This window comes from Odocoileus virginianus, chromosome 10 (assembly GCF_023699985.2).
Source record: "Odocoileus virginianus isolate 20LAN1187 ecotype Illinois chromosome 10, Ovbor_1.2, whole genome shotgun sequence".
In the NCBI taxonomy this organism is placed as follows: domain Eukaryota; kingdom Metazoa; phylum Chordata; class Mammalia; order Artiodactyla; family Cervidae; genus Odocoileus; species Odocoileus virginianus.
In genome coordinates, this window is record NC_069683.1 from 35,150,882 (window position 1) to 35,175,321 (window position 24,440).

The 24,440-nt window shown below is 47.1% G+C and overlaps 1 protein-coding gene across 1 annotated transcript in view; it reads right to left on the minus strand.

Annotated features, from left to right (window-relative positions):
- Positions 1-24,440, minus strand: part of GALNT18 (polypeptide N-acetylgalactosaminyltransferase 18) — a 342,383-nt gene that overhangs the window by 54,299 nt on the left and 263,644 nt on the right. Inside the window, exons 7-8 of the mRNA XM_070473386.1 lie at positions 9,932-10,117; positions 749-886 (exon numbers count right to left, since the gene is read on the minus strand). Of these exons, the coding sequence (XP_070329487.1) occupies positions 749-886; positions 9,932-10,117 (324 nt within the window). The remainder of the gene's footprint in view (positions 1-748; positions 887-9,931; positions 10,118-24,440) is intronic.

The following is a 24,440-nucleotide window of genomic DNA, read 5'->3' on the forward strand; positions in this document are numbered from 1 at the left end:
GATATCCAAAAATCAATCAGGTATTTAAAATACCTTAAGAGTTGTAATGTCCTGGGGATATTGGAAGCATGGGGAGAGTTTATCATCTTCAAAGTATTTTAACCTCTGACACAAAATACATTTCTATATCGGAGACTTTCTTCTACCCATGAGGACAGCATTATTTTATCCCACTTAACATATGAAGAAACTAAGACTCATAGACATTAAGGCACTTGCCCAGGAAGTGGCTGGGTCAAGATTGGAACCGGGTCCATGTGGATCCAAACCCTCTGCTCTGCCTCTCTGTCTTGCTGCCTCTGCTGGGGGAACTGCCAATCAATAAGTGGTACTAAAACATCACTCAAAATCCAATGAACTCTGGAAGGATATGTTTCCCAAATCTGCTTTCTAGGAGGCTCTGCGTGGATGGAAGACATAGCACCTTGGGCAAGGGAGGCATGCAGGCTGGTCGGTAGAATCTCAGGCACCCATGCTTGGGAAACAGTTGGGGTTGTCTTGCAATCTTAACTTAACTGCATGTTTTTGCTTTACTAAGTGGCATATTCATGTTCGGGGCCAGAGCTGAATTGCTTAGGATTGAAAGGAGAGACTAAGCACCTTTCTCAAGGGAATGGAGAGGTGTGGGCTATGAACGTATAGGCTACTTCACATGAAGTTCCAGAAATCAGCCTCTTGTCCACAGGTCTACCACAGGTCCCACTTGGGTGGATGTGTCTGGATGAAACCCCAAGGGTGGGCTCCTTACCACCCCGTAGGCAATGATGTCCGAGTACATCCTCATTTCTGGGTACACGCTGACCAGGTACCACCGGAAGGTCTTGCACTGCAGCTGTTTTCTCAGAGCTTTCCTTGCAGTGATGTCCCCAATGTCAATTCCTGAGTCCTGTGCAAGATGAAAACACAGAGATGCAGTCACCACCATGGTACAACTTTTCCCTGAGCCTCCCTAACCACAGTTCTGGAGACTGCCTGGTGAAGGCATTACCTGGGAACTTAACTCAGGCATTTCCCCATGTGTGCCTTGGCCCCATAACCACACCTGTTTGGTCTGCAAAACAGGAGATCAGCACTGACGGGGACTGTTATCAAAAGCCATTGAAAATAAAGGGACTAAATCCTTAAAAATTACTAAAGAAAAAAAAGCTGTAGTCTTTGTGTAAGTAAAAGAAATGGAAGAATATAGTCTGAGTAATGTTATCACTTTGATGATAAATGTCTATATAGTCAAAGCTATGGTTTTTCCAGTAGTCATGTATGGATGTGAGAGCTGGACCATAAAGAAGGCTGAGCGCCAAAGAATGATGCTTTCAAATTGTGATACTGGAGGAGACTCTTGAGAGTCCCTTGGACAGCAAGGAGATCAAGCCAGTCAATCCTAAAGGAAATAAGTCCTGAATATTCAGTGGAAGGATTGATGCTGAAGCTCCAATACTTTGGCCACCTTGCGTGAAGAGCTGACTAATTGGGAAAGATCCCAATGCTGGGGAAGATTGAAGGCAGGAGAGAAGGGGGCAATAGAGGAAGAGACTGTTAGATAGCATCACTGACTCAATGGACATGAGTTTGAGCAAACTCCAGGAGATAGTGAAGGACAGGGAAGCCTGGTGTGCTGCAGTCCATGGGGTTGCAAAGAGTTGGACATGACTGAGTGACTGAACCAACAACATGGTTACCTCTATCTCAAAAGATAAGATGAGAGATTCTGAACTGTGTGCGGAGAGGGAGAGGAAAGGAAAATAATTGAAGATGGAATACTGCTAATTCTAATACTATTCCTAGTGCTCAGGGAAGCTAAGGCTTACATAACACAATGTGCCAGGCTCTGTTCTATATGAGACAGACACATATATTTTTATATTTTACTTATATTAAATTTTTAGGATTCCATAGCAGCTCAGCTGGTAAAGAATCCACCTGCAATGCAGGAGACCTCAGTTCGATCCCTGGGTTGGGAAGATCCCCTGGAGAAGGGAATGGCTATCCACTCCAGTATTCTGGTCAAGAGAATTCCATGGACTGTATAGTTCATGGGGTCGCAAAGAGTCAGACACGACTGAGTGACTTTCATTTTCACTTTACATTAAATTTACATATATGGCCCTATTTAAACTCATGAGGGAGCACAATATAACCCTCATTTTACGGATGTGGGAGGTTCAGTGACGTCCTGGGTGACTTGCCCAAATCCCACAGCTAGTAAGTGATGGAGTTGAAAGTTGAACCCAATCAGCCTGGGTCTGGAGTTTGTGCTTTAAAGTTTAGAGGGCATTTGCAGGAGCCTGCCCTCCTGCCTGCTTAGACCAAGTACTTGTGGAAGAAGCAGAGCCCCTCTCTCTAAGCCTGGCGGGGGCTGCTTAGCATAGACAGTACTGTGTCCCTCATTTCCCAGGTGTACCAAAGAGGTGGCCCTGAGCCACTGAGGTGCAGTAGGCAAGGAGCAGTCACAGAGACAAGGGTACGTCCTTGAGTGAGAGCGAGGGAGAAGCCCCCACATTTCTGTGGTCCCAGGAAGCCCTGGGACCTGCACCCCAGCTGTTGAACAGGGCACAGAATCAGCTGAGAAAGAGCTGATGCCACAGCAGAAGATGGAGAGGGCTCCCTCCAGCTGGGGATCAGATGGAGACAGGTGACATCTCAGAGGATGGCACCATGGAGCCAGGGACCAGGCGAGGCAAGTGTCATCTCATGAGATACCAGCCCAGAGCGGAGACAGGAGGGTAGGGAAGCACAGGTCTCTCCCTCTGACACTGCAGCCCATGGGCCGCCAGTGTGACCCATCTGGTCCTACCATCAATTCTGGGATCAAGTTAGTGGGGTTGGGAAATTATGAAATTGGCAGTTTAACTGAAATGCCTGGGAAAAACCACAAAGAGAGTTGCTGCATGTATCTGGACATGATCAGAACACATTTTTGATATCAGACAATGGGGGCCTGAGTCAAAACAAAAATAGATATAGAAGAAATATATTTATTTTTGTCTACTGGAGTTCAGGTCATGTAAAGATTTGAACTTGCTACAGCCTGAAGGTTTAAGTTCTGGAATCCCAAGGTGCAATTTCAGTGAGATTATGCCCTTTGAGCATTGCTTGATAACCTCTTCTATGATTGGTCTGCTCCCCAGCTCCTGCCTAGAGCCTTCCCAGCAACTTCTACTTGGCCCTTCTCTGCTGGACCCCCACTCTCTGAAGGTCAGGAAACACGTCCTGCTGATCTCTGTGCCCCTAGTCTAGCACTGCACCTGAACTCTACTGATCAGACCGAGTTGAAAAAATATGTATGAAACAATGAACACAGCAATTGACGATAAATGTATCCTGGTCAACCCTCTGTTAAGTATTAACTTAAAGAAATCTGTTAAGTACTAACTCTTTAAATTTCTTTGTACTTTACCCTTACATCACGAAGTTATTTGCCTGGACCCAGGACATCCCACTTTATGCTATAATGTCTTTATGTGATGACAAAAGAACACTGTCTCAGCTTTTACAGAAAGCCACTAGAAGAATCTGTCTCAGGAAGACTTCTGTGTTTTCCTTAAAAATCTAGGTTCCCATGGGAAAACTTCCTTTCTACATTCAGGATCAAGGGAGAGTTTGTCTCTCTACTTATAACCTAATCAAAAGTGGGAGAGAGACAATACATCTACTTTAGAGAGATAGTACACTCTACTATAACTTCTAGGAGACTCAAGAAACAGAGTTTTGCTCAGCTTGTATGTCTGGATATCATGTCCCTTTCCCCTTCCTGTTTATTAATTGACTTTTGCCTTCCCATTTTAATGGTTCAGCACATCTGTACTGTGTTGTTTGCTCTAAATTGCATCAAACTCTATTTCGGAGCCGGAGGCAGAAATTGGGAAATAAGCAAGCTTCCTCAGAGAAGGTCACCTTGACCCTTATTATTAGAAAACAATACACGTATCTTCCCTTTGTGCCAAGCAGTTAGTGTAGAGGGTTGAACAGTGCCCACCCAGAACCTCTGAATGTGACCTTATTTGGGAAAAGGGTCTTTGTGGATATAGTTAATTAGAGATGTTGAGATGATTCTGGATTTAGGATGATCCTAAATCTTTATGAGAGAAAGGAGAGGAAACACAGAGACAGAAGCATAGACTGAAAAGACACATCTACAAGCCAAGGAACCCCGAGAGCCCCCCACAAGCTGGAAAAGGCCAGGAAGGATCTTCCCCCCGGGCCTTTGGAGGGGGCGTGGACCTGGCTGTCCCTTGACTGTGGGCTTCTGACCTCCAAAACTACCAGAGAACACATTTCTGTTGTTTTAAGCCACCCAGTTTGTGGTAATTTGTTTTGGCAGTCCTGGGACACTAATATACTTAGCCACAAAAAAAGCTGTCCAGTATTCCTGCCTGTGTGTGCAGCCACACACAAAATTCCTTGTAGCCAAACCTCGAGAATGGTGGTCGCCTAACAACCACGGTGAGTCATCCTTGGCACTCAGCCCGTTTTCAGGCAAGAGGAAGCAGGGGCGAGTCTAGAGTTTCCGAATCCTGCGTAAGGAAATATTGATGCTTTGCTGCAGACTGACTTTCTGTTTGCTGATAAGCAAACTGACTGTCAATTAAAGGAGAGGAAGCATGAGTGAAAGGCTCCTCTGATCTTCCAAAAGCTTGGGACTGCACGTAGTAAGGGAGTGGCTGAGAAAGCTGGTTCTCTTCAGTGCATGGCCCAGAAAGAACTCTGCATAAAGGGCAGCAAGGGAGGATGACTGCCCGACAAGGGCATTCTAAAGCTCAGGTGAGAAGGCAGAAGGTGCAGGTGATGACATCGGCAAAAAGAATTTACACTTCTCTAACACTTTCTATGAGTGACTGAACTGAACTGAATGCTTTCTATTGGCCAAGCACTGATCAAAGTCCTTCCACATATTAACTTACTTAATTCTCCAAGTAGCCAACTAGGCAGGGTTGAAGGGTTCCAGCTCTGAATTTGTAGACAGAAGCTTAAGTAAATTGAGAGCAGATGTGCCCGGAACTGAGCAGAAGGTATTGCGATGCTGCCACATCAAGGACAGCTTGGGAAAGTCCTGGGGAAAACACAGAGGGATGCAGAACCCACATTTCCTTCCTTTTGTTTCTTTTTCAACTCATCTCTACTGAGTGCCTAGACTGTGTCAGGCACTGTCCTAAGCATCATGAACATAAACAAGAAGAAGTAACATTCTGTCTGAAAGGAGAGTCTGAAAGATCCAGACAAGCAAACAGACTCTCTGCACAGAGTGTGAAGCATGGAGGGAAGCAGAGAGTGTTGGGCAATAGAAAGGGGGCCCTTGGTCATCTCATGGTGTGGGGCAGCCAGGATGATGCGGAAGGGGAGGACAGCAGTCAAAGAAAACTTCCTGGAGTAGGTGATGCTATGGGTGAGCTGGGAAAGATGAACAGGTAAATGAGTGTTACCCAAAACTGGCTTCCCCAAACCAGCACCTAGAGAGCTTTTCATAGATTCTGGCACCTCTACACACCTCCTCATCAAAATCCCTGAGGATGATACCCAGAATCAATATTTTTAAAAGGTTTCCAAGTGATTCTGATGCAATTGATCAGTAGATCTGTCTTTGGGAGTCAATGATCAAAGGAGAATGGGATCACACACATGGCCAGCAGATTCATTTGCTAATAAATGTTAGTGAGGTTTTACTGAGCCCTGACCATGCACCTTACTTGGGCTAGACCTGGTGAAACAAATAGGAATAACATAATCTGTCCTCAGGGAGCCCATGGTCTAGAGCAGTGATTCTCAGCCCTGGATGAACATTAAAATCCCCAAAGAACTTTCCAAAAAAAAAAAAAAAATCCCTAGTTCCCTTCCAAACCAATTAAATCATAATCTCTGGGGTGGAGCCCAAATGATTTTAAAGTTCAGCCAGATTTAAGAGCCATTGATCTAATGAGAGAGAGATTTTTCAGACAATGGAACATTCTCTTGCAGGGTAATGATGCAATGACAGAGACACGCAGGGGAAAGGGGGCATTCTTCCCAGATGGGACTGGCTTCTAAAGAAGATGTCAGCAGAGTTGAATCTAAAAGGATGAAGGAGAAGTGGCAAGAGTGGAGGCTGGGGAAGAAGTTTTGAGAGGAACTGCAAGCATAGAGGACAAAATGGGCCACCACAGAGAGATAAGAAACAGCGTGACATGGACAGGGCACTCAGGGAAGTGTCCCTAGTCCATGCCATCTGCAGAGCCTCCAAAATCAGGGTGGTGGGTGGTGGGACTGGGGCTGTGGTTGGAGGAGAAGGTGTAGATCCATGTCCAATGCTGGGCTCTATGCCTGATCCCGTGCTCATGGAGAGTCGTTTAAAGATTTCAAGTAGGACAATGACATGGTCATTGTGAGTTTAAAAAGATGACTTTGGGTAGTGGGAAGGATAGATTTAAGGGGTAAGACTTGAGTCAGGGAAACCAGCCAGAGGCTCTTGCAGAAGAAGAGGCAAGGCTTGAACTCAGAAGTGAGAGGAATGGAAAGGTGGGCTCGGTAATGGACTGGGGATGGAAGATGATTAAAGAATGCCGCTCAGGAATAAGCTCACAAGCCTAAGCCGAGGGGGACATCGTGCATTTAGATAGAGGATAAGAACAGAAGCAGATTTGGAGAAGAAAGATATACTCAGTTTTGGTCAGATTCAGTCTGAAGTTCCTGTGGGAACAGCCAGGGGAAGATGTGCAGGTAAAGTCTGAAGCTAAAGGCAGGAGTCAGGCTAAACAGAATAACTAGGAGATCCTTTCCATGTAGGCAGTGTAGAATCCAAGCGTCGATTGGATTACCCTGCAGAGGTGTATCACAAGAGCAGGTGGCCAAGGACAGATCCCTGGGGAGCACTCAAACATCCGCTGGAAGTAAAAGTTTCTCACAAAGAGTTAGGAGCAGTCAGAGAGATGAGGACAATCTAGGGTGTGGAATCATGGAGCCAAGGGAGTGAAGAGTTTTAAGGAAAAGGTGGGATCATCTAAGTTGAAGACTTTAACATATTCATTAAATTAAGCAGGTAGGAGGCCCATGATGACTCTGTCAAAAGCAGCTTCAAGGTAGTATTGAGATGTGACTTCAGAAGTGAATGGGAGGTGAAAAGTGGCTCTTTCCACAGGCTTGAGAGAGGCAGAAGGGGGAATTTGGACATAGTAGCGAACAGGGGGTCAAGAGGAAACACACTGACCTCTTCCTTCTCCTCCTAAAGGCTTTATCCTGGACATTTCCACCTCTCATCTGTCCTTCTTGTCTTACCCCCCAGCCCCTACCCGCTTGACTTGGTCTGAACTCCTCTAGGAGTCACCAGCAGACACTGAGTTTCATCATTTTCCAATTACTTTTACTCAAAGTACACTCAATTCTCTACCACTCTCCGGATTTGCTGTCTTATTTCAACATCTGTCAGCTGCAATGGCGGGGGGTGTGGTGGAGAGGGCTACAAAGTTTGAAGCATTACAGTTCAGAGAGAAGGGGGACAAGGGTATGGACAGGACCCCAGTCCTTTACAGAGCCCGGGGAACCACACTGCTTCGCTGGTGAGCTCCTGGGGAATTTCCAAGTGTGCTCAACGTTTTGCTATCAGAGAACTCCCACAGCCGGGCTCAGCATCCTGCCCAGAGTGCTGTGATCCAACGCCCACAGCCACAGATGGGTCCAGAACGCACCACGGTTTCCCTAGAAACACTCCCACTGTCAGAGCTGCGCTCGGGGCTGGTCCATCAAGGCTGGCTGCACTCCCGCTGGCACTGCTGGGGCTCCTCCTTCTTTCTCCCGACTGCTGAAGCCTCGCTGCTTGCACAAGGGTGCAGCCGACCCAAGACCCCACCGCCTGGTGGTGGCCCTTAGGGGGCTGCTTGAAACCTCCCTCCCGGCCTACTTTCTCAATCCCTCAGCCTGAGTTAAATATTAGCTTGGTGGAGACATCAGGAAACAAGGCCTTCACACGGAAGCTTTAAGCAAAGATCAACCATTTTCCTGTCAGGAAGAGAGAGCAGAAGCTTTCCAAAGGACTCTCGAGGCAAAGCCATGGCCATGGGCGGAAAGCAGGAGGTCATGCAGTCAACAGCTCCACGTCACATAAAACGCAACCTAAGCAACGACCTCAGGCAGACTGGCTGGCAGGCAGGTGGGGATCCCGTGGCTGGCATCTGTTGGGTTCGCTTAACCCAGCTGTCCAAAGTCATTTCCATATGACACACAGCAAAGTTGTACAAAGCTACCAGAGATACACCACTTTCTCTCTTGCCCTTTTTTAAAAAAAGTTATTTATTTTTTAATTGAAGGATAATTGATTTACAGAATTTTGCTGTTTTCTGTCAAACCTGAGCATGAATCAGCCATAGGTATACATATGTTCCCTCCCTCTTGAACCTCCCTCCCACCTCCCTTGCCATCCCACCCCTCTGGGTTGATACAGAGCCCCTGTTTGAGTTTCCTGAGACATACAGCAAATTCCCACTGGCTATCTATTTTACGTATGGTAACGTAAGTTTCCCTGTTACTCTCTCTATACATCTCATCCTCTCCTCTCCTCTCCTCTCCCCATGTCCATAAGTCTGTTCTCTATGTCTGTGTCTCCATTGCTGCCCTGCAAATAAACTTTAGTACCATCTTTCTAGATTCCATATATAAGTGTTAGTATACAATATTTATCTTTCTCTGACTTACTTCACTCTGTATAATAGGCTCTAGGTTCATCCACCTCATTAGAATGGACTAATACTTTCTAATACTAATACATTCCTTTTTATGACTGAGTAATATTCCATTGTTTTTATGTTCCACGATTTATTTATCCACTCGTCTGTTGATGGACATCTAGGTTGCATCCATATTCTGTGCTAAGTCACTTTAATAGTGTCTGACTCTTTGCGACCCCATGGGCTGTAGCCCTCTAGGCTTCTCTGTTCATGGGATTTTCCAGGCAAGACTACTGGAGTGGGTTGCCATTTTCTCCTCCAGGGGGTCCTCCTGACCCAGGGATTGAGCCCATGTCTCTTTATATCTCCGGCATTGGCAGGTGGGTTCTTTACCACTAGCACCACCTGGGAAGCCCCACATGTTCTAGCTACTGTAAATAGTCTCTTGCACTTCTTAAATATGGATGACTAGAGGGCTAGGGGGCTTCCCAGGTGGCTCAGTGGTAGAGCATCTGCCTGCCAATACGGAGACGTGGGTTTGATCCCTGGGTCAGGAAGATACCCTGGAGAAGGAAATGGTAACCCACTCTGGTATTCTTGCCTGGGAAATCCCATAGACAGAGGAGCCTGACGGGCTACAGTCCCTGGAGTCACAGGGAGTTGGACACAGCTTAGTGTCTAAACAATAAGAGGGCTACAGGACAGCAACAGACAATGATAAGTTCTCCGAAGGTAACAAGCAGCCTAAAAAATGCCCAGAACAGGTCCCTTCTCCTCCTGAGGGTTCCTGTGGGAGTGCCCCACCCATGTGGTTCAAGAAATCCCAAAGGTACAGGCACATTGCTTATTGGTTTGGTCAAAGGTCTGACGGAGAAGCTTGCATTCAGTCTACAGGGGTATTAAGGCACATTTGGTGAATTTTGGTAATTTCTGGGATATTTGTAATCTGGGACCATGAAATATCTACTGTCAGAGAAGCTGAGGACCTGGGAGCATGTTGGAACCTTGGAGCCACCTGGTTCAACTTTCTCAGATAGAATGAGGACATTGTGGTCTGGAGGGAAAGGAGCCCACTTTCAAGGAGGAGGTGACCAGAGATGGGGTGGGTAAGACACGCCTTAGCACCCCATAGCACCCTACAGTCAGACCCTTTTCTTCAATATCCAGTATCTTAGGGTTGAGAGTTCACTCAGCATGGCAAATAAGACTCAGGCTGTCTCCTGGGAAGAAGAGTTTAGTTGCACATTTGCTTTGTTTGTTCCCCATCAACCCTCAAGAAAGCCAGCCCCGCAGGGGCTTCCTACCTCTTGGGGTATGTTCCATGCCATGTACACGTGGCTTTTAAATTCGTCCATCCAGACTTCAGCCACCCTGAGGGCGTTCCTGCGGACATGGGCGGTGAGGTCCTCGGTGTAGGGCTTGTGGGCTCGCTCGATGTGGGCAATCCGCGAGCAGGGCAGGACCTCCACGCTCCCGCCACACTGCCACACCTGCAGAAGACATGGAGCCGCTCATCAGTGCCCAGACTTGACTCTGAGCCTTGAACCCAGACCACAGGTGACCGTGAACAGGAGCTCGGGCACATCCAGCTCTCCTTACCTACTCTCCTGTCTGCAAAGGGAGTGAGCCCTACTTTAATTCTACTCCTAGAGCAGGAAGGTTATTGAGTCATTCATTTGTGTCTTGTTTCCATTTGCTCTGGTTACCAGCAAAGAGTTAATGTATCCTTCCTCTCCAGTCTTTCCACCTTCCTTCCTCCAAAGAAGACACTAGACATTTTGTGACCAATGATCTGAGTTCTCCTTACCCCAAGTTAACAAAATCCTTGGTAATGGTCTCTGCAGCAGTGCTTGACATGGAGGGACCAGCAGAACCTCAAGGAGAGACATCAGATTACAACGGGCCATGAGGGCCTGGACAAGGATGAGCAATCTGCAGCTCATCTCCAGCCAGTGCTCTGCTCCCACTAGATCCTTCCTGGGCTCTGAGTTCTGATGGAACCCAAGGGAGGGGGAGGTTCAAAGAAAGGAATGATATGGAGCTTCTCCCTAGACTTCGGTGAGCCGGAGCTTCAACGGGATGCTGTTCAGCTTTGAAAAATAAAGAGAAATGGCCTTGCAGCCTGAGTGTCGAGGGGCAGTGTCCTGGAGCCCTCGTCACAGTCATCCCAGCCACTCGGACGTCTAGCATTCTGGAACATGCATGTCCTTTTGTGCCTTTAGGCCTTTACTCATCCTATTTTCAATTTTTGGATGCCCGCCTTACTCTTCTCCCGCTGAAAAAAATTATCATCTCTCAAGATCTTGGCCACACTGTTGTGGGGTCTTGGCTCAGTTTTTGGGGCACAGCTGATGGCTCCCTCCTATGGCCCTCAAAGCTCTTGACACCACAACTTACCTGCTACTCTGTTCCTGGAGGGCAGAGTATCTCATTTATTTCTCTTCTCTAGCACTGAACACACAGCCTGGTACATATAGGTGTTTGGTAAGTACTTTTTGAATAAATATTTAAATGATTGGTGTATAACCAGACAATCAATCAATAAATGATTAGTGCTTAATAAAGTAGGATGGACCTGAAATACCTGATCAGAACTGATGAGTAAGACTTCGGGGAAAAGCAATCAAGATCTCTTGGTGGACAGCAGTGGTCATTTGTCAGGTATTGTCAATTGAACAATTTGGCAGATGATATTTGCGCCTATAACATGTACCTATCAACAACCACAGGTCTTTCTCTAAGGTAAGGTCGGTTTCAGGTTTAGCTTAATTTCCCCCTGTGTTGGTTAGGAAGAGGCTGCCTTCTCTTAGGCTTTTTCACACCAATTGGTCCCTGTAGGTAGCTAGAGTGGAAAGCAAGGGACTGACTTACCACTTTCTGAGCTTCTCTTGCATTTAGTATACCATTTATGGCCAGTGGACTTCCCTTGTGGCTCAGCTGGTAAAGAATCCGCCTGCAATGTGGGAGACCTGGACTCGATCCCTGGGTTGGGAAGATCCCCCGGAGAAAGGAAAGGCTACCCACTCCAGCATTCTGGCCTGGAGAATTCCATGCACTGTATAGTCCATGGTGTTGCAAAGAATCGGACACGACTGGGTGACTTTCACTTTCGGGCCGATGGAAAGGAAACAAACATCCCCACTGAGCACCCACTATGTGCCAGCACTGGACTGTGCCGCATGGCGGTTATGAGCAAGGGGTTTGACCTCAGTCTGCTGGGATTCAAATCCTGGGTCTGTTTCATACTAGCTGTGTGACTGTGAGTTATTCACTTGATCTCAGTGTATCTCAGCTTCCTCATCTCCAGTGGGGATCCTAATATCCCCATCTCATGGGGCCGCTGAGGAGATTAAAGTGCTCATGTACAAAGTGCTTAGAAAGATGCCTAGCACATAATTAGCACTTGATCAGCCTCAGCTACTATTGTACAAATGATGTCCAGCAGAATCTTCAGAATAAGATACTGTGAGGTAGTGGTTATTGGGCATGCATGCATGCTAGGTTAATTCAGTCGTGTCTGACCCTTTGCAACTCTATGGGCTGTAGCCCGCCTGGCTCCTCTGTCCATGGGATTCTCCAGGCAAGAATACTGGAGTGGGTTGCCTAGGGGGTCTTCCCCACCCAGGGATCAAACCTGTGCCTCACGTTGCCTGCATGGGCAGGCGAGTTCTTTACCACTAGCACCTCCTAGTGGTAGCGCCGCTGGAAGCACAGTGGTCTCCAAAGCCAAATGGGGAAACGGAGACCAGTGGTAGCGCCACTGAAAGCACAGTGGTCTCCAATGCCAAATGGGGAAACGGAGACCACGGCTGCCCCTTGCCCACAACCACACAGCTGTTACGGAAAACAGAAGGACGTATCTGAACTTGACTAAAGCTCAAGGCAGAGCCAGTGCTTCCCCTAGGGTGACCAAGATTTGAAGGAAGTTCCCACACCCAGGGGTGGTTCCGAGGATCAGAGGAGGGAGCCACGGAAGGCCCCAGGCTGTGCATCTTTGTGTCCATGACCCATACATTCTGGGACTGTGCTGATTTCCAATTCATGGGTTGCTCAGATTTTCGAAAAAAGCCTTGTAAATATCGTGAATATGTTACTGATAACACAGTCGGGGTAATTATTCTTTGTGCAACCAGAATGGAGGCTACTAATTGACATATTTCAGCAACACAACACAGAACATGATTTGTAACAAAGCTCTTTGATTCCAGGACCTGTTTCTCAAAGAGTCGGTCACCATTTCACCTTACAGTGGGCACGTGTGCCATGGTTCGAATCAGAAGGGTGGCTGCAGCACCTCCCATTGTGCCTTTGGCTGCTCAGTGAAAGGAGCAGCGTGGACTCTGCGGAGCTCTTGAAGCCACACCCCTTTCCCCATCCGGCAGCCATGCCCTCGTCCAGACCTCTGCCGTGTCCCACCTGGACACTACAACAGCCTTCGAACAACTGCCCTCCCTCCTGCCTTCCTCCTCCAGTCTCTTCTCCACCCAGCAGCCAGAATGATTTTATTTTAAATTGGAGGATAATTGTTTCAGTGTGTATTGGTTTCTGTCCTACAATGGTGTGCATCAGCCATAAATATACATATGTCGCCTCCCTCTTAATCCTTCCTCCCAACCCCCACCCCACCTCACCCCTCTAGGTTGTCCTAGAGAATTGGGTTGAACTCCCTGTGTTAACACAACTTCCCACACACTATCTATTTTACATATGGTAATGTATATGTTTCAAAGCTACGCTCTCAATTCGTCCCACCCTCTCCTTCCCCCACTGTCCACAAGTCTGTTCTCTACGTCTGTGTCTCTATTTCTGCCCTGCAAATAGGTTCATCAATACCATTTTTCCGGATTCCATATATATGCATTAATACACAGTATTTGTTTTGAAGGTGTACCCTGGATCATGTCCTGCCTGCACCTCACCCTTCCCAGTACAGCCTCTGAAGCTCCTAGGGCCTGGCCCCTGCCTACCCCTCCAGCCTCATGTTTGCTTCCTGACACAGTCCATGCTGGAGCCACGCTGACATTCTGTTTCCTCCAGCACGCCGGGTTTCCTCTCTGGACTTCTGCACATGCCATTACATACCCACCCTACCCCTCTTATGTAACATTCTCAGGGTGCCACTCCAGCATCAGTTCTGTATCCCTTCAACTAGGTTAACCTGTCATGTTTTGTGGCTCCAGCCCTATCGTTCCTGATCATGACAGTCTTGTATCTGCTTGTTTGATTATCTCCTTCTCTCTTTCAAAATGTTCTCCAAGCTCTTCACCTGATTCTCCTTTAGACAGGTACTAAATGGTGCCTAGAACTCTGCTGGGTTTCCAGCAGAGGTGGGGTGGCTGGGCCGGGTGGGAGTAGCACGTGGTTTTTAAAAGTACAGCTTTGGAGCCAGAGAGAACTGGATTCAAGTGTTTTTCTCTGCCACCTGCTGCTGTCACCTTTGGCAGGATATTTCTCCTCCCAAGCCTCAATTTCACCCAGGAGAAGAAGGGGACGGAGTGCAAATGTGTGTTTAACCCTGAGCCTGCCTCCATGTGAGCGCTGCATGCATGGTAGTTGAGGCGGGGGCAGGATTTCTGTGTCTATTCTGGTCCCATCATGTCCTGGTTGAGTGGCAGCTCTGGGGTGCTTCACCTCAGGTCTACGAAACCCGCATAGCAGTGACTGCTGCACTCTGTGGGCTCTGGGCTCTGGAAGCCCCCGTCGTAATGCCGGGGATATTGCTAAGCCCTTAGTCTGCACTTGGTATTTTTAGGTATTTTATAATAACCATTACGGTTGCATTGACTCCTCCTGTACAGCCACATTCAGCGGACAAGTGATTGCAGGGGAGTCCCGTGTCTGGTGAAGCCAACAGACAACAGACGTGTTACCCTGCAGAGTGCCTGACCCAGCAGGGAGAGGCTCCTCTCCAGGGACTGGGAGCACCTGTTCACCTGGAAGACCTCCGCCCTCTTCTCTTCTGTGAAAAGAAACTCATCTATGGAGGCCAGCTGCCTTGTATATTGCCTTTGGGTTCCTGGAAGCTTCTGGTTGGAGCAGAAGAGTGTATTTGGCATGTTTGCCCCTCCACTTCTGGACCCTGCACAATGACCCTGAAATAAACAAGAGAAACCCTGTGCTCCACGATCCTCACACGAGGAGTGACTCCACTGACCCATGGCTTGACTGAGAGAGAAGCTCAGAAGTCTGCCCCACAGCGGATCTCAGAGACCCTCTCATGGATTGTAGACAAAGGATGGGGAAGAAAATCACTGGCATTTGGGTTTCATGAAAGATGATGCCCTGAAGCATCCACGGAGGCTTGGGAGGAACAGGGGATGAGGAAGTAAAAGGGTGCCAGGCCGGGGACACAGGTCATAGCTGGCATGTTATGGGAGGTGATAGACAGGAGGCATTGTGCTAAAGAAGTAGGACCACTGGAGGGAGGACAAAGGAGCAGAATGATGGCTCAGTATCGCAAGTTCTAGGGGGTAGAGATGCCAGGAGGAGGAAGCGCAAGGGTTGGGTATCAGAGCGGTGACTGAGGAACGAAGACCAAGGGTTGGGAATCAGGGAGGCAGATGAGGTCACTGGGCATAGGAAGCCACCACCAAGGTAGAACTGAATGTTCACCTTGTGTATTTGTGACCCCAGTTCATTACAACAAGTGAGGTGTAAGCTAGCCTTATGGAGGCCAGGGATGCCTGGCGGCACGTCAGTTCAAGGCTGGACCTCGTGGCCTCTGGATGGGCACTGGGCAACATGTTTCTTGACTACACCAAGTTCTTTCCTTGCTCTGTGCCTTTGTACCCACTACTTCATCTTTCTGGAAAAACTCCCTCACTTGTTACCCAGTTCAAATATCACCTTCTTTCACCCACCCAGTCTAAATTATATCCCCTGTGAGTACTTTAAGCACTCCACCTTTTTTCTTAATGATGCTTATTCACAATACTTCTATTTATGCATTTATTCTTTCAATGTCTGCCCTCTGCCTCCATAAAGGACAAGCTCCAGGAAGACAAGGCGCATGTTGTATATGCCAGCACCTAGCACTTAGTACATGTTCAATAACTGTGATTTGAATGAGTGGTTCCAGCAATCCCAGAGCCCTGGGCTTGCACTAACCATACAGAGGGGCGGTTTAACTCGCTCAGCTGGCTCCTCTAATAAAGGCCATAAACATAAAATGTGCCAGATTTTACTGAACACAATGACTTCCTTCAAACCCAAGTGGTTTTTCAGCAAAGCTCTGACATTTAAGTGCAGGCTGCTGCAACTGAGGAGAGTTACTTCGGCTGCAGAGCTTAAATTACCATCGTAAAACCTGGGAAGTTATCAAACGAGCCTGGGAGATCACAGGCGGTTTTGTCTTACGGAGCCATGAACTCAGTGTAGGGAAAGCCCCTGACCTCGCCAAGGCTCACAGATGCCCACGGAGGAGCTGCCAGGCTGCCCCCAGATGTGACCGTGACTGAGAACCTGAACTGTTGTAAATAGAAGCGTGAGTCCTGCTCACCACCAGCTCTACCCAGGGAGCCCTGATTCTGCAATTGTTTCAGAAAAACTTGGTGCATCTACCTGGGAACTGCAAGAAAGCACGCAGGTCTTGGGGACTGGTGGAGAGAGTGTGGCTCCTGCCTCGGTCACACATTAGCCTTCGGACTAGGACTTGTCCTTGGATGTCAGGTCCCTTCTTATTGGGGCAGCTCGCAGGTTTAAAAGAGATGGTGTATGAAAAGCTCCCACTAGCAAAGACAGCCATCTAGTAGGTTTGTAGGAAAGATCAAGTTCCTTTCTCTTCCTGGGACTGGGAGCTGCCAGTACAAGGTCAGGGTCAGAAGACTGAATTTATGTCCTGTTTGCCAGTTATATAAACAGACCTGTTTCCGTCCCAAGCCCCTGTTTTTCCCAGCTGCCAAATGGAGGAGGTGGACTCAGGGACATCTTAGATCGCTTTTTCCTATTGCATTCTGTGCTTCTGAGTTTTCTTGCCAATACCTCAAGTGATGCCCAGTATGTGGGACACAGCTGGTAGAGTTGTGAATTGGGAGCTGGAAAGTAGGGGGACACTGGAAGCAAGACACCAGGATACAGTGTGACCATTCCTCCTCTTTACAGACCAGTGATCACTCTGTACACTTTGGTAGGAATAGCAAGTAACACCCCCATATTGAATCCATTCACTTATTAATGTCCTTCTGAAGCACTGGGTTAAGAAGAATTTTAAGGGACTTCCCTGGTGGTCCAGTGGTTAAGAATCTGCCTTGCAATGCAGGAGTTCTGTCCCTGATTGGGGAATTCGGGGAATTGGTTGCTCCACATGCCAGAGAATAACTAAGTCCACACACTGCATCTACCAGGCCCGCGCACTGCAGAGCCCATGTGTCACAACCAGAGACTGTGTGATGCAATGAAGATCCTGCATGCGGCCACGAAAACCCAACACAGTCAAACATATACATATTTAAAAGGATTCCAAGCCTCTGTCTGGGCTCAACAGAAAAGCATGCTACCATTTATTAGTAATATCTACCATAAGTAAGGGATTGAGGGTGGTGGCACCTTAGTCTTGTACTTCATGACCACGTTTCGCAGGATAAGATCCCAAATCCAGTCCAGCTTTTATCTCCTTATGACTTTTAATGAGCTATTCTCTCTTGGCAAAATATTCCCACTGTTCCCTTAGCCCAGAAACCCTCCTTCCCACTCTCCGTCCATCCAAAACCAGCCTGGCCCTGTTCCTCCTAACTCCTGAAACACATGATTTGCACCACTCATGTGGTCCTTATTTCTTGGCTCATGTTGTTAACTACCTTTTTATGTGTAGCTGTCTCGCCTAACTTGGCTGTGAAATGCTGAGACAAGAGCTGGAAGCCAAGCCAGGCAGGCTAGGGGGAAGAAGATGAGCAGCATGGAGGCTGAGGCCTGAGAACGGCTGGCCGGAGACCAGACACGTGTGTGCAGAGAGGTTGTAGGGTCAGAAAGGCAGGCCAACAGAGACTCTGACAAGGGCTGGGTATTCTTAAGACATCCTTCAATTTTCACCTTAGACATGGTGGGCGTTTTACTCTATTTGCAGCCCTGCATGGGACTGAGAAGGAAAGAGAGGTCAAACCTGGGCAAAGCTAAGACAAAAGCCAGTGGTGGTCAGCCTCTTCCCCTGTCACATTTATATTTATTTGCCTGGCTAATTCCTACCTACTTTCCCAGCTGCGCTACATTTATTAAATGCCTCTGCTCTGCGTTACCACGTTCCCTGTACTTCCTCTAGCTCTGTGTGTGTGTGAGTGTGTGTGTACAATGTATATGTACAGTCTAAAGACATATAACACAAGGGACAACTGTCTATGTACCACCAGCATAAGAAAGAGTGCATTGGCAGCAACATCTTTGTGTGCTCCTCCCCAGCCCCAAAGGCAAGCCACGATCCTGAATCTTGTGAATAATGTCCTTGCCATCAAGCTCAACTACCGACTTAGTTTTACCTGGTTTTAAATGCTACATAAATGGAAGCATATTGTCTGCATTCAGCCACTTGCTTCTTGCCTCATTTATTTTCATCACTATTGTGTTCCATTGTATAAATGTACCGACACTTATTCATGCATGCTCCTGGTGTCCCCCAGTCTGGTTGTTTCCTGGATTATGAATAGTGCTCCTTGGGATGTATACGGGTCTCTTGGCACCCAAGAGAGGGCACCTCTCCATGGATCTATACCACGGTGTGACTTCTGAGGCACAGGTCATGATATACATTCAGCTCTCCCAAGGAGAGTGAAACTCTTCCAGAGTGAGAATCCTTTGTTCCACCCCCACCAGCTCAAGTGAGCACTCATGTTGCTTCACAGTCTTGCCAGTAGCTGGCATTGCCCATAGGTGGGTGTGAAATTCACTGTTACTGTAGATTTAATTTGCAATTCCCTGAGCACCAGTGAGATGGAGCTTTTTTCCTACTTATGGGCCTGAAGCACCAGCCTGTGAGAGACGGCCCATAGAGCCGAGACAGGGTTTGGCATGTGACAGGTGCTTTGTAAACTGCCCGGACCAAGGACTGAGACTTGGGCCTTAGCTCTGAGTCATCCTCTGTGCACTTTCCCTGGTGCCTTCCCAGGTGTCCAAGGGCAGATATTTCATTATTTTCAAGTGTAAGGAAACATTTTTAAAGTCCGGCAATGCTTATTCTTCCATCAGAAAAACACTCCCTGGGGATCCAGTTTCCCAAGCCCTGTTTTTACAATAAAACACTGCCAAAGAGTCTTTTGGACAGAATTGCTACTCGGAATAAAAAAAAAAAATGATGCTTTTTCTTGGAAGGTGTCCCTGAAGGGGTCTGATTTGGGGTCAGCCCTAAGAAGCACTTGAAGCCATTCCCCTGTTCAAAAGGGATTTTTCATAACTATCAGAAGGCAGCAGGAGGATTCATCTGGCAGGATTCCAGGAAGAGACCAGCTGGGCTGGAATGTCTGGAAGCTTTTTATGAAGAAAAAGGAAAAAGGCTGTTTTGCAGGGTATTGAGGTTTGCTGAAAGAGCTGTTTACCTATTGGAAACTCAAGGGCAGCCGTGGCGCCAAGTTCAGAAAACCAGCCCATCATAGACAGGGGGTCCAGCTTTTCCATGGACCCTAGTGCTCTGACTATAAAGACTGGGACCATGAGAGTTCATTGCCTTATAGGAAATTCCAGGAGGATCACTTTATAAACATGTAGTCTTTGAGACTAGAAGGTATCTTTCAATGGTTCTAAGCAACAATAATTTATTTGTGGTTACCTCACATCTTTTATCAGCCAACAGCCCTGATTACTTATTGTCCAAACACAACTGATTTGATTGGACTCAAGACAAATGGAAGAAAAGAAAGAAGGCAGGCCTGGTTCTACACGGGGTTGGGGAAGTGAAGCCAGGAGAAGGGGGTCTCCGTGGATGTGGTTGGATCCTGCTGCTCACGAAAAGCTGTGTGCTCATCTACATCTCCCAGCCTCCCCTGAGTCAGGAGGGATTGTGTGTCAGCTCAGGCCAATGAAACAAGAGGAAATTATAGTTGTCACTTTCGGGCCCAGATATTTAAGTGTCCAGTGAGGGAACCCACGAACACTTCTACCTCTTTCCCCCCCAGTCCACTGGATGTTTTTGTCAAAATGACCTTGAAATTCAAAGATGGGGAAGCCACAAAAAAGCACTCTCAGGCCTCAGCTGCCACTAGGAGAGCTGCCCAGGAGTCCCTCACACCCTTCAGAGGGCTGTGGCGTGAGTGAGAAATAACCTTGTCCTGGGCTCAGCCTCTGGGGCCTGGGGGCTGCTGTTGCAGACTGTGATCATTTCCCTGGTTCGTACAAGCTGCAAGCATGTGAGGGGCAAGGTGACCAGAGAGGCCTGGGCCCTGCAGCACAGATAACCAGGGTTCAATCTATCGAGACTTTGCCGCAGAAGGTCCAGGCATGGGGAGAGATTTCCAAGTCCAGATAATGAGTCCTTTCAGAGCAGGTCCCCACGAGGGACTGAAGATGCAAAGAGGGGGTTTAGCTCTCAGTGGGGAGAAAGGGAACTGTTGGGGGGAAGGTAGGCATTAGGACTCCTACAAAACAGGCTATAGGGAGAGTCTGGTTCCAGTTCAGAACCAGAGAAGCTGCGAGAAAACCAAAGGAGAACCCAGCAGGCTGGAAAAGGGAAAGCCAGGGGCTTGGAGACCGTGCATGGCTCAGTGTTCCTCTGAAAGCCACAGGCAGCAGCCCCATGACGGCTCCACGGATCCTTGAGTGAGCCAGAAGTGGGGCTGCAGCCATACCTCCAGCCCTGGGCAGGTGACACAGTCTAGGCAGGGTTGGCACTCTGTGAGAAGCTGAGACGGCTGGGGAGGCTGGCTAGGTCCAGCCCAGGCGTTTCTATAGACCCAACACTACAGAAGCTTGCAGCTCTGAGACCGAAGTGTCAGCCACATTCCAAATCAGGGTCCCACTGACACGTGTGCTGTCTACTCTAATCGCGTCTTTTTGTTTTGAACGAAGATCTCTGGCCCCATTACCATCACCGATGCTGTCAGAGAATAATAATGAGCTTGACTGTCACAGAGACTCAGGGAATAATTTTCTGAAATCCAAATAAAACCCTTCCTGTCCCTAGTGTGAGAGTCATTTTTATCAGGTAACTCAGCCCCTCCATTTACTCAGGAGTGCTCAGAGCCCTCTCTGGTGGGTTAAGCCCCCCTGAATGGCTGTGAGCATCTTCTCCTTGTGGATGTGTTCAGAAAAGCTCGCTCTATCCAGCTGCTATTCAAAGCTGAGCCCTGGACTATGTTTAATTTATACTTTGCTATATGAAGATGAGCCACTTACCCATTTAAAGTGTTTCCTTTTTTATGTCTTTAATCAGTGGCTCTTTCCTCTTTCAGAAGTTTAATCTAATCAGAAACAACCTCCTACCAACACATATGAATGGCTCTTTAGCATGTTCCAGCCAAATTTAAATTGAAAGTCCACACTAGATGAACTCCAAAACACTGGCCCAAAGAATAAGCCAGGAGGAGAAGTCAGGAGGTCCTTTCTGAAATGCAGGGCAATCAGAATCACTGGAGAAAGTATCACTTTGTCACCTCCCAGCACAGTGGGGCCAGGTGACAGGGGAACCCATGTGTCACTGGGACAGCATAGGTGGGGATGTTTGGCAGACCCTGGGTGCAAACATTAGAGGAAGCTGTGTGTCTGGCTCAAGCATCACACCCACATTTGGCTCAGAGGGATCCTTGAGGTTAACATTTAGATGATAAAAGTGAATATGAGATGCTGAACATTTTCTCGCTCAGAAATATTTGTTCTAAAGAGTTTTACTCCACTGGAATTCAGATTAAGAAAGCAGTGTGCTGGGTCCTCACTTAAAGAGATTTGCCCTTCTCATACACGTCAAAATGAATTGTCAGCTTGAGTTTCATCTCTGATAGGTGCCTACAGCAAACTCACATTAAAAATGGGATTTGTGGGCTTCTCTGGTGGTCCACTGGTTGGACTCCACCTTGCAATATGGGACCCCAGTTCGATCCCTGGTCTCACATGGCATGAAGCAGATCCCACATGTCTCAGAGCAACTAAGCTTCGTGAACCATAGCTACTGAGCGCGTGTGCCTAGAGCCCGTGCTCCACAAGAAGAGGAGCCATCGCAATGAGAGGCCCACACACCACACCTGGAGAGTAGCCTCTGCTCCCTTCAACTAGGGCACGCCTGCACAGCAATGAAGACCTAGCACAGACAATAAATAAATAAGTTAAAACTTTTAAAAAAGGGATTTACGAAAGAGATCAGCATTGCAGGTCAGCAGAGCTGCAGGGGACCTAACCAATTACCTTCCCTTTCCCATTTGAGGTTCAAGGTCACATGATACTTTAGAAGCCGAGTAGGAAATGTTTCCAAGACTTCTGCCTCTTGGGAGATAGGAGGTCACCGTGGTCAGAGCACAGGGGTTAAACAGTCTTGATGTCAAATCCTGGGCTTCTCAGGTGGTGCTAATGGCAAAGAACCTGCCTGTCAATGCAGGAGACATAAGAGATGCCGGTTCGATCCCTGGGTCAGGAAGAGCTCTCAGAGAAGGAATTGGCAACCCACTCCACGCATGCATGATGTCAAATCCTACATTTTCCATTTGCTGGATTGGTGACTTTAGAGAATTTATTTCACTTTCTAAGATACAGTCTTCTTGTTTGTGAAATGGAGATAAAAATGACACACTGCAGAAAGAGTTGTTGTGAGCGTCAAACGAGTGAACACACGTTATTTCAACACCTGACCCAAGTTCAGAGCCTGCTAAGTGTGTGGTATAACTATTATCATTGTATGATTTTGGTAATGATACGATGCACCACCGCTGTAATGAGACCTTTCTAGGGCAAGAAGAAACACTGCATTCCATCGAGCTCGAGATTTATATGTCCATCTGCCAACACATCACCTCCTCTTGTGCACCTCTCAGGCACTGCACGTTTACCTTGTCCAAAACCAAGTTCTTGATTTCCTTCCCTGCCTCCCTGGGTGTCCCTTCATTTCCCGCTAATTGACCTAATAGCCCATGCCTGAAACCTACATAAATAATTATGTAACTCATCTATAATTATGTCCTCTTCCTTTCCTTAATATCCAATAATACATCAGTAAATGCAGTCAGTTCTACCTCCTAAATATAGCTTAAATTTAATCACATCTCTTAATCTGCACAGATAACATTATGGTCCAAGCTATCATTACTTTATGTGGACAACTCTTATCAACAGCCTTCTAAAAAGTCTTTTTGTTTTTTTTTTTGGCTGCAACTCTTGGTGCCCTCCACTCCATTTTCCAAAATTATAAATCAATCATGTCCCTTCTACAATTAATTCAACTTAACCATTTCTTTTCTTTGTGCTGGGGGCATTAGTGTGAGATGGGAATTTTGTCTGAAAAAAACATGCAAAGTCAGTGACTTTTGGGAACTTATATTCTTACACTACATTTTTTGTTGCATCCCTCAGTTATGTTTAGTCACTCAGTAGTGTCTTTTTGCAACTGCAGCTCGCCAGGTTCCCCTGTCCATCTCCAACTCCCAGAGCTTGCTCAAACTCATGTCCATTGAGTTGGTGAAGCAATTCAACTATCTCATCCTCTGTTGTCCCCTTCTCCTCTTGCCTTCAACCTTTCCCAGCATCAGGGTCTTTTCCAATGAGTCATTCTTCGCATCAGATGGCCAAAGTATTGGAGCTTCAGCATCAGCCCTTCTAATGAATATTCGGGACTGATTTTCTTTAGGATTGACTGGTTTGATCTCCTCGTAGTCCAAGGGACTCTCAAGAGTCTTCTCCAACACCATAGTTCAAAAGCATCAATTCTTTGGCTCTCAGCTTTCTTTATAGTCCAGCACTCACATTCATACATGACTACTGGAAAAATCATAGCTTTGACTAGACAGACCTTTGTCAGCAAAGTAATGTCTCTTCTTTTTAATATGCTCTTTAGGTTAGTCATAGCTTTTCTTCCAAGGAACAAACGGCTTTTAATTTCAAGGCTGCAGTCACCATCTGTAGTGATTCTGGAGTCCAAGAAAATAAAGTCTGTCACTGTGTCCATTGTTTCCCCATGTATTTGCCATGAAGTGATGGGACTGGATGCCATGATCTTAGTGTTTTGAATGTTGAGTTTTAAGCCAGCTTTTTCACTCTCCTCTTGCACTTTCATCAAGAGGCTCTTCAGTTCCTCTTTGCCTTCTGCCATAAGGGTGGTGTCATCTGCATATCTGAGGTTACTGATATTTCTCCCCACAATCTTGACTTCAGTTTGTGCTTCAATCATCCCAGCATTTCACAAGATGTACTCTGCATATAAGTTAAATAAGCAGGGTGACAATATACAGCCTTGATGTACTCCTTTTCCAATTTGGAACCAGTCCATTGTTTCATATCTGGTTCTGTTGCTTCTTGACCTGCATACAGATTTCTCAGAAGGCAAGTAAGGTGGTCTGGTATTCCCATCTTCTGAAGAATGTTCCACAGTTTGTTGTGATCCAGACAGTCAAAGACTTTGGTGTAGTCAATAAAGCAGAAATAGAACTTTCTGGAACTTTCTGGAACTCTCTTGCTTTTTCGATGATCCAGCTGATGTTGCAATTTGACCTCTGGTTCCTCTCCCTTTTCTAAATCCAGCTTGAACATCTGGAAGTTCACAGTTCATGTACTGTTGAAGCCTCGCTTGGAGAATTTTGAGCATTACTTTGCTAGTGTGTGAGATGAGTGCAATTGTGTGGTAGTTTGAACATTCTTTGGCATTGCCTTTCTTTGGGATTGGAATGAAAACTGACATTTTCCAGTCCTGTTGCCACT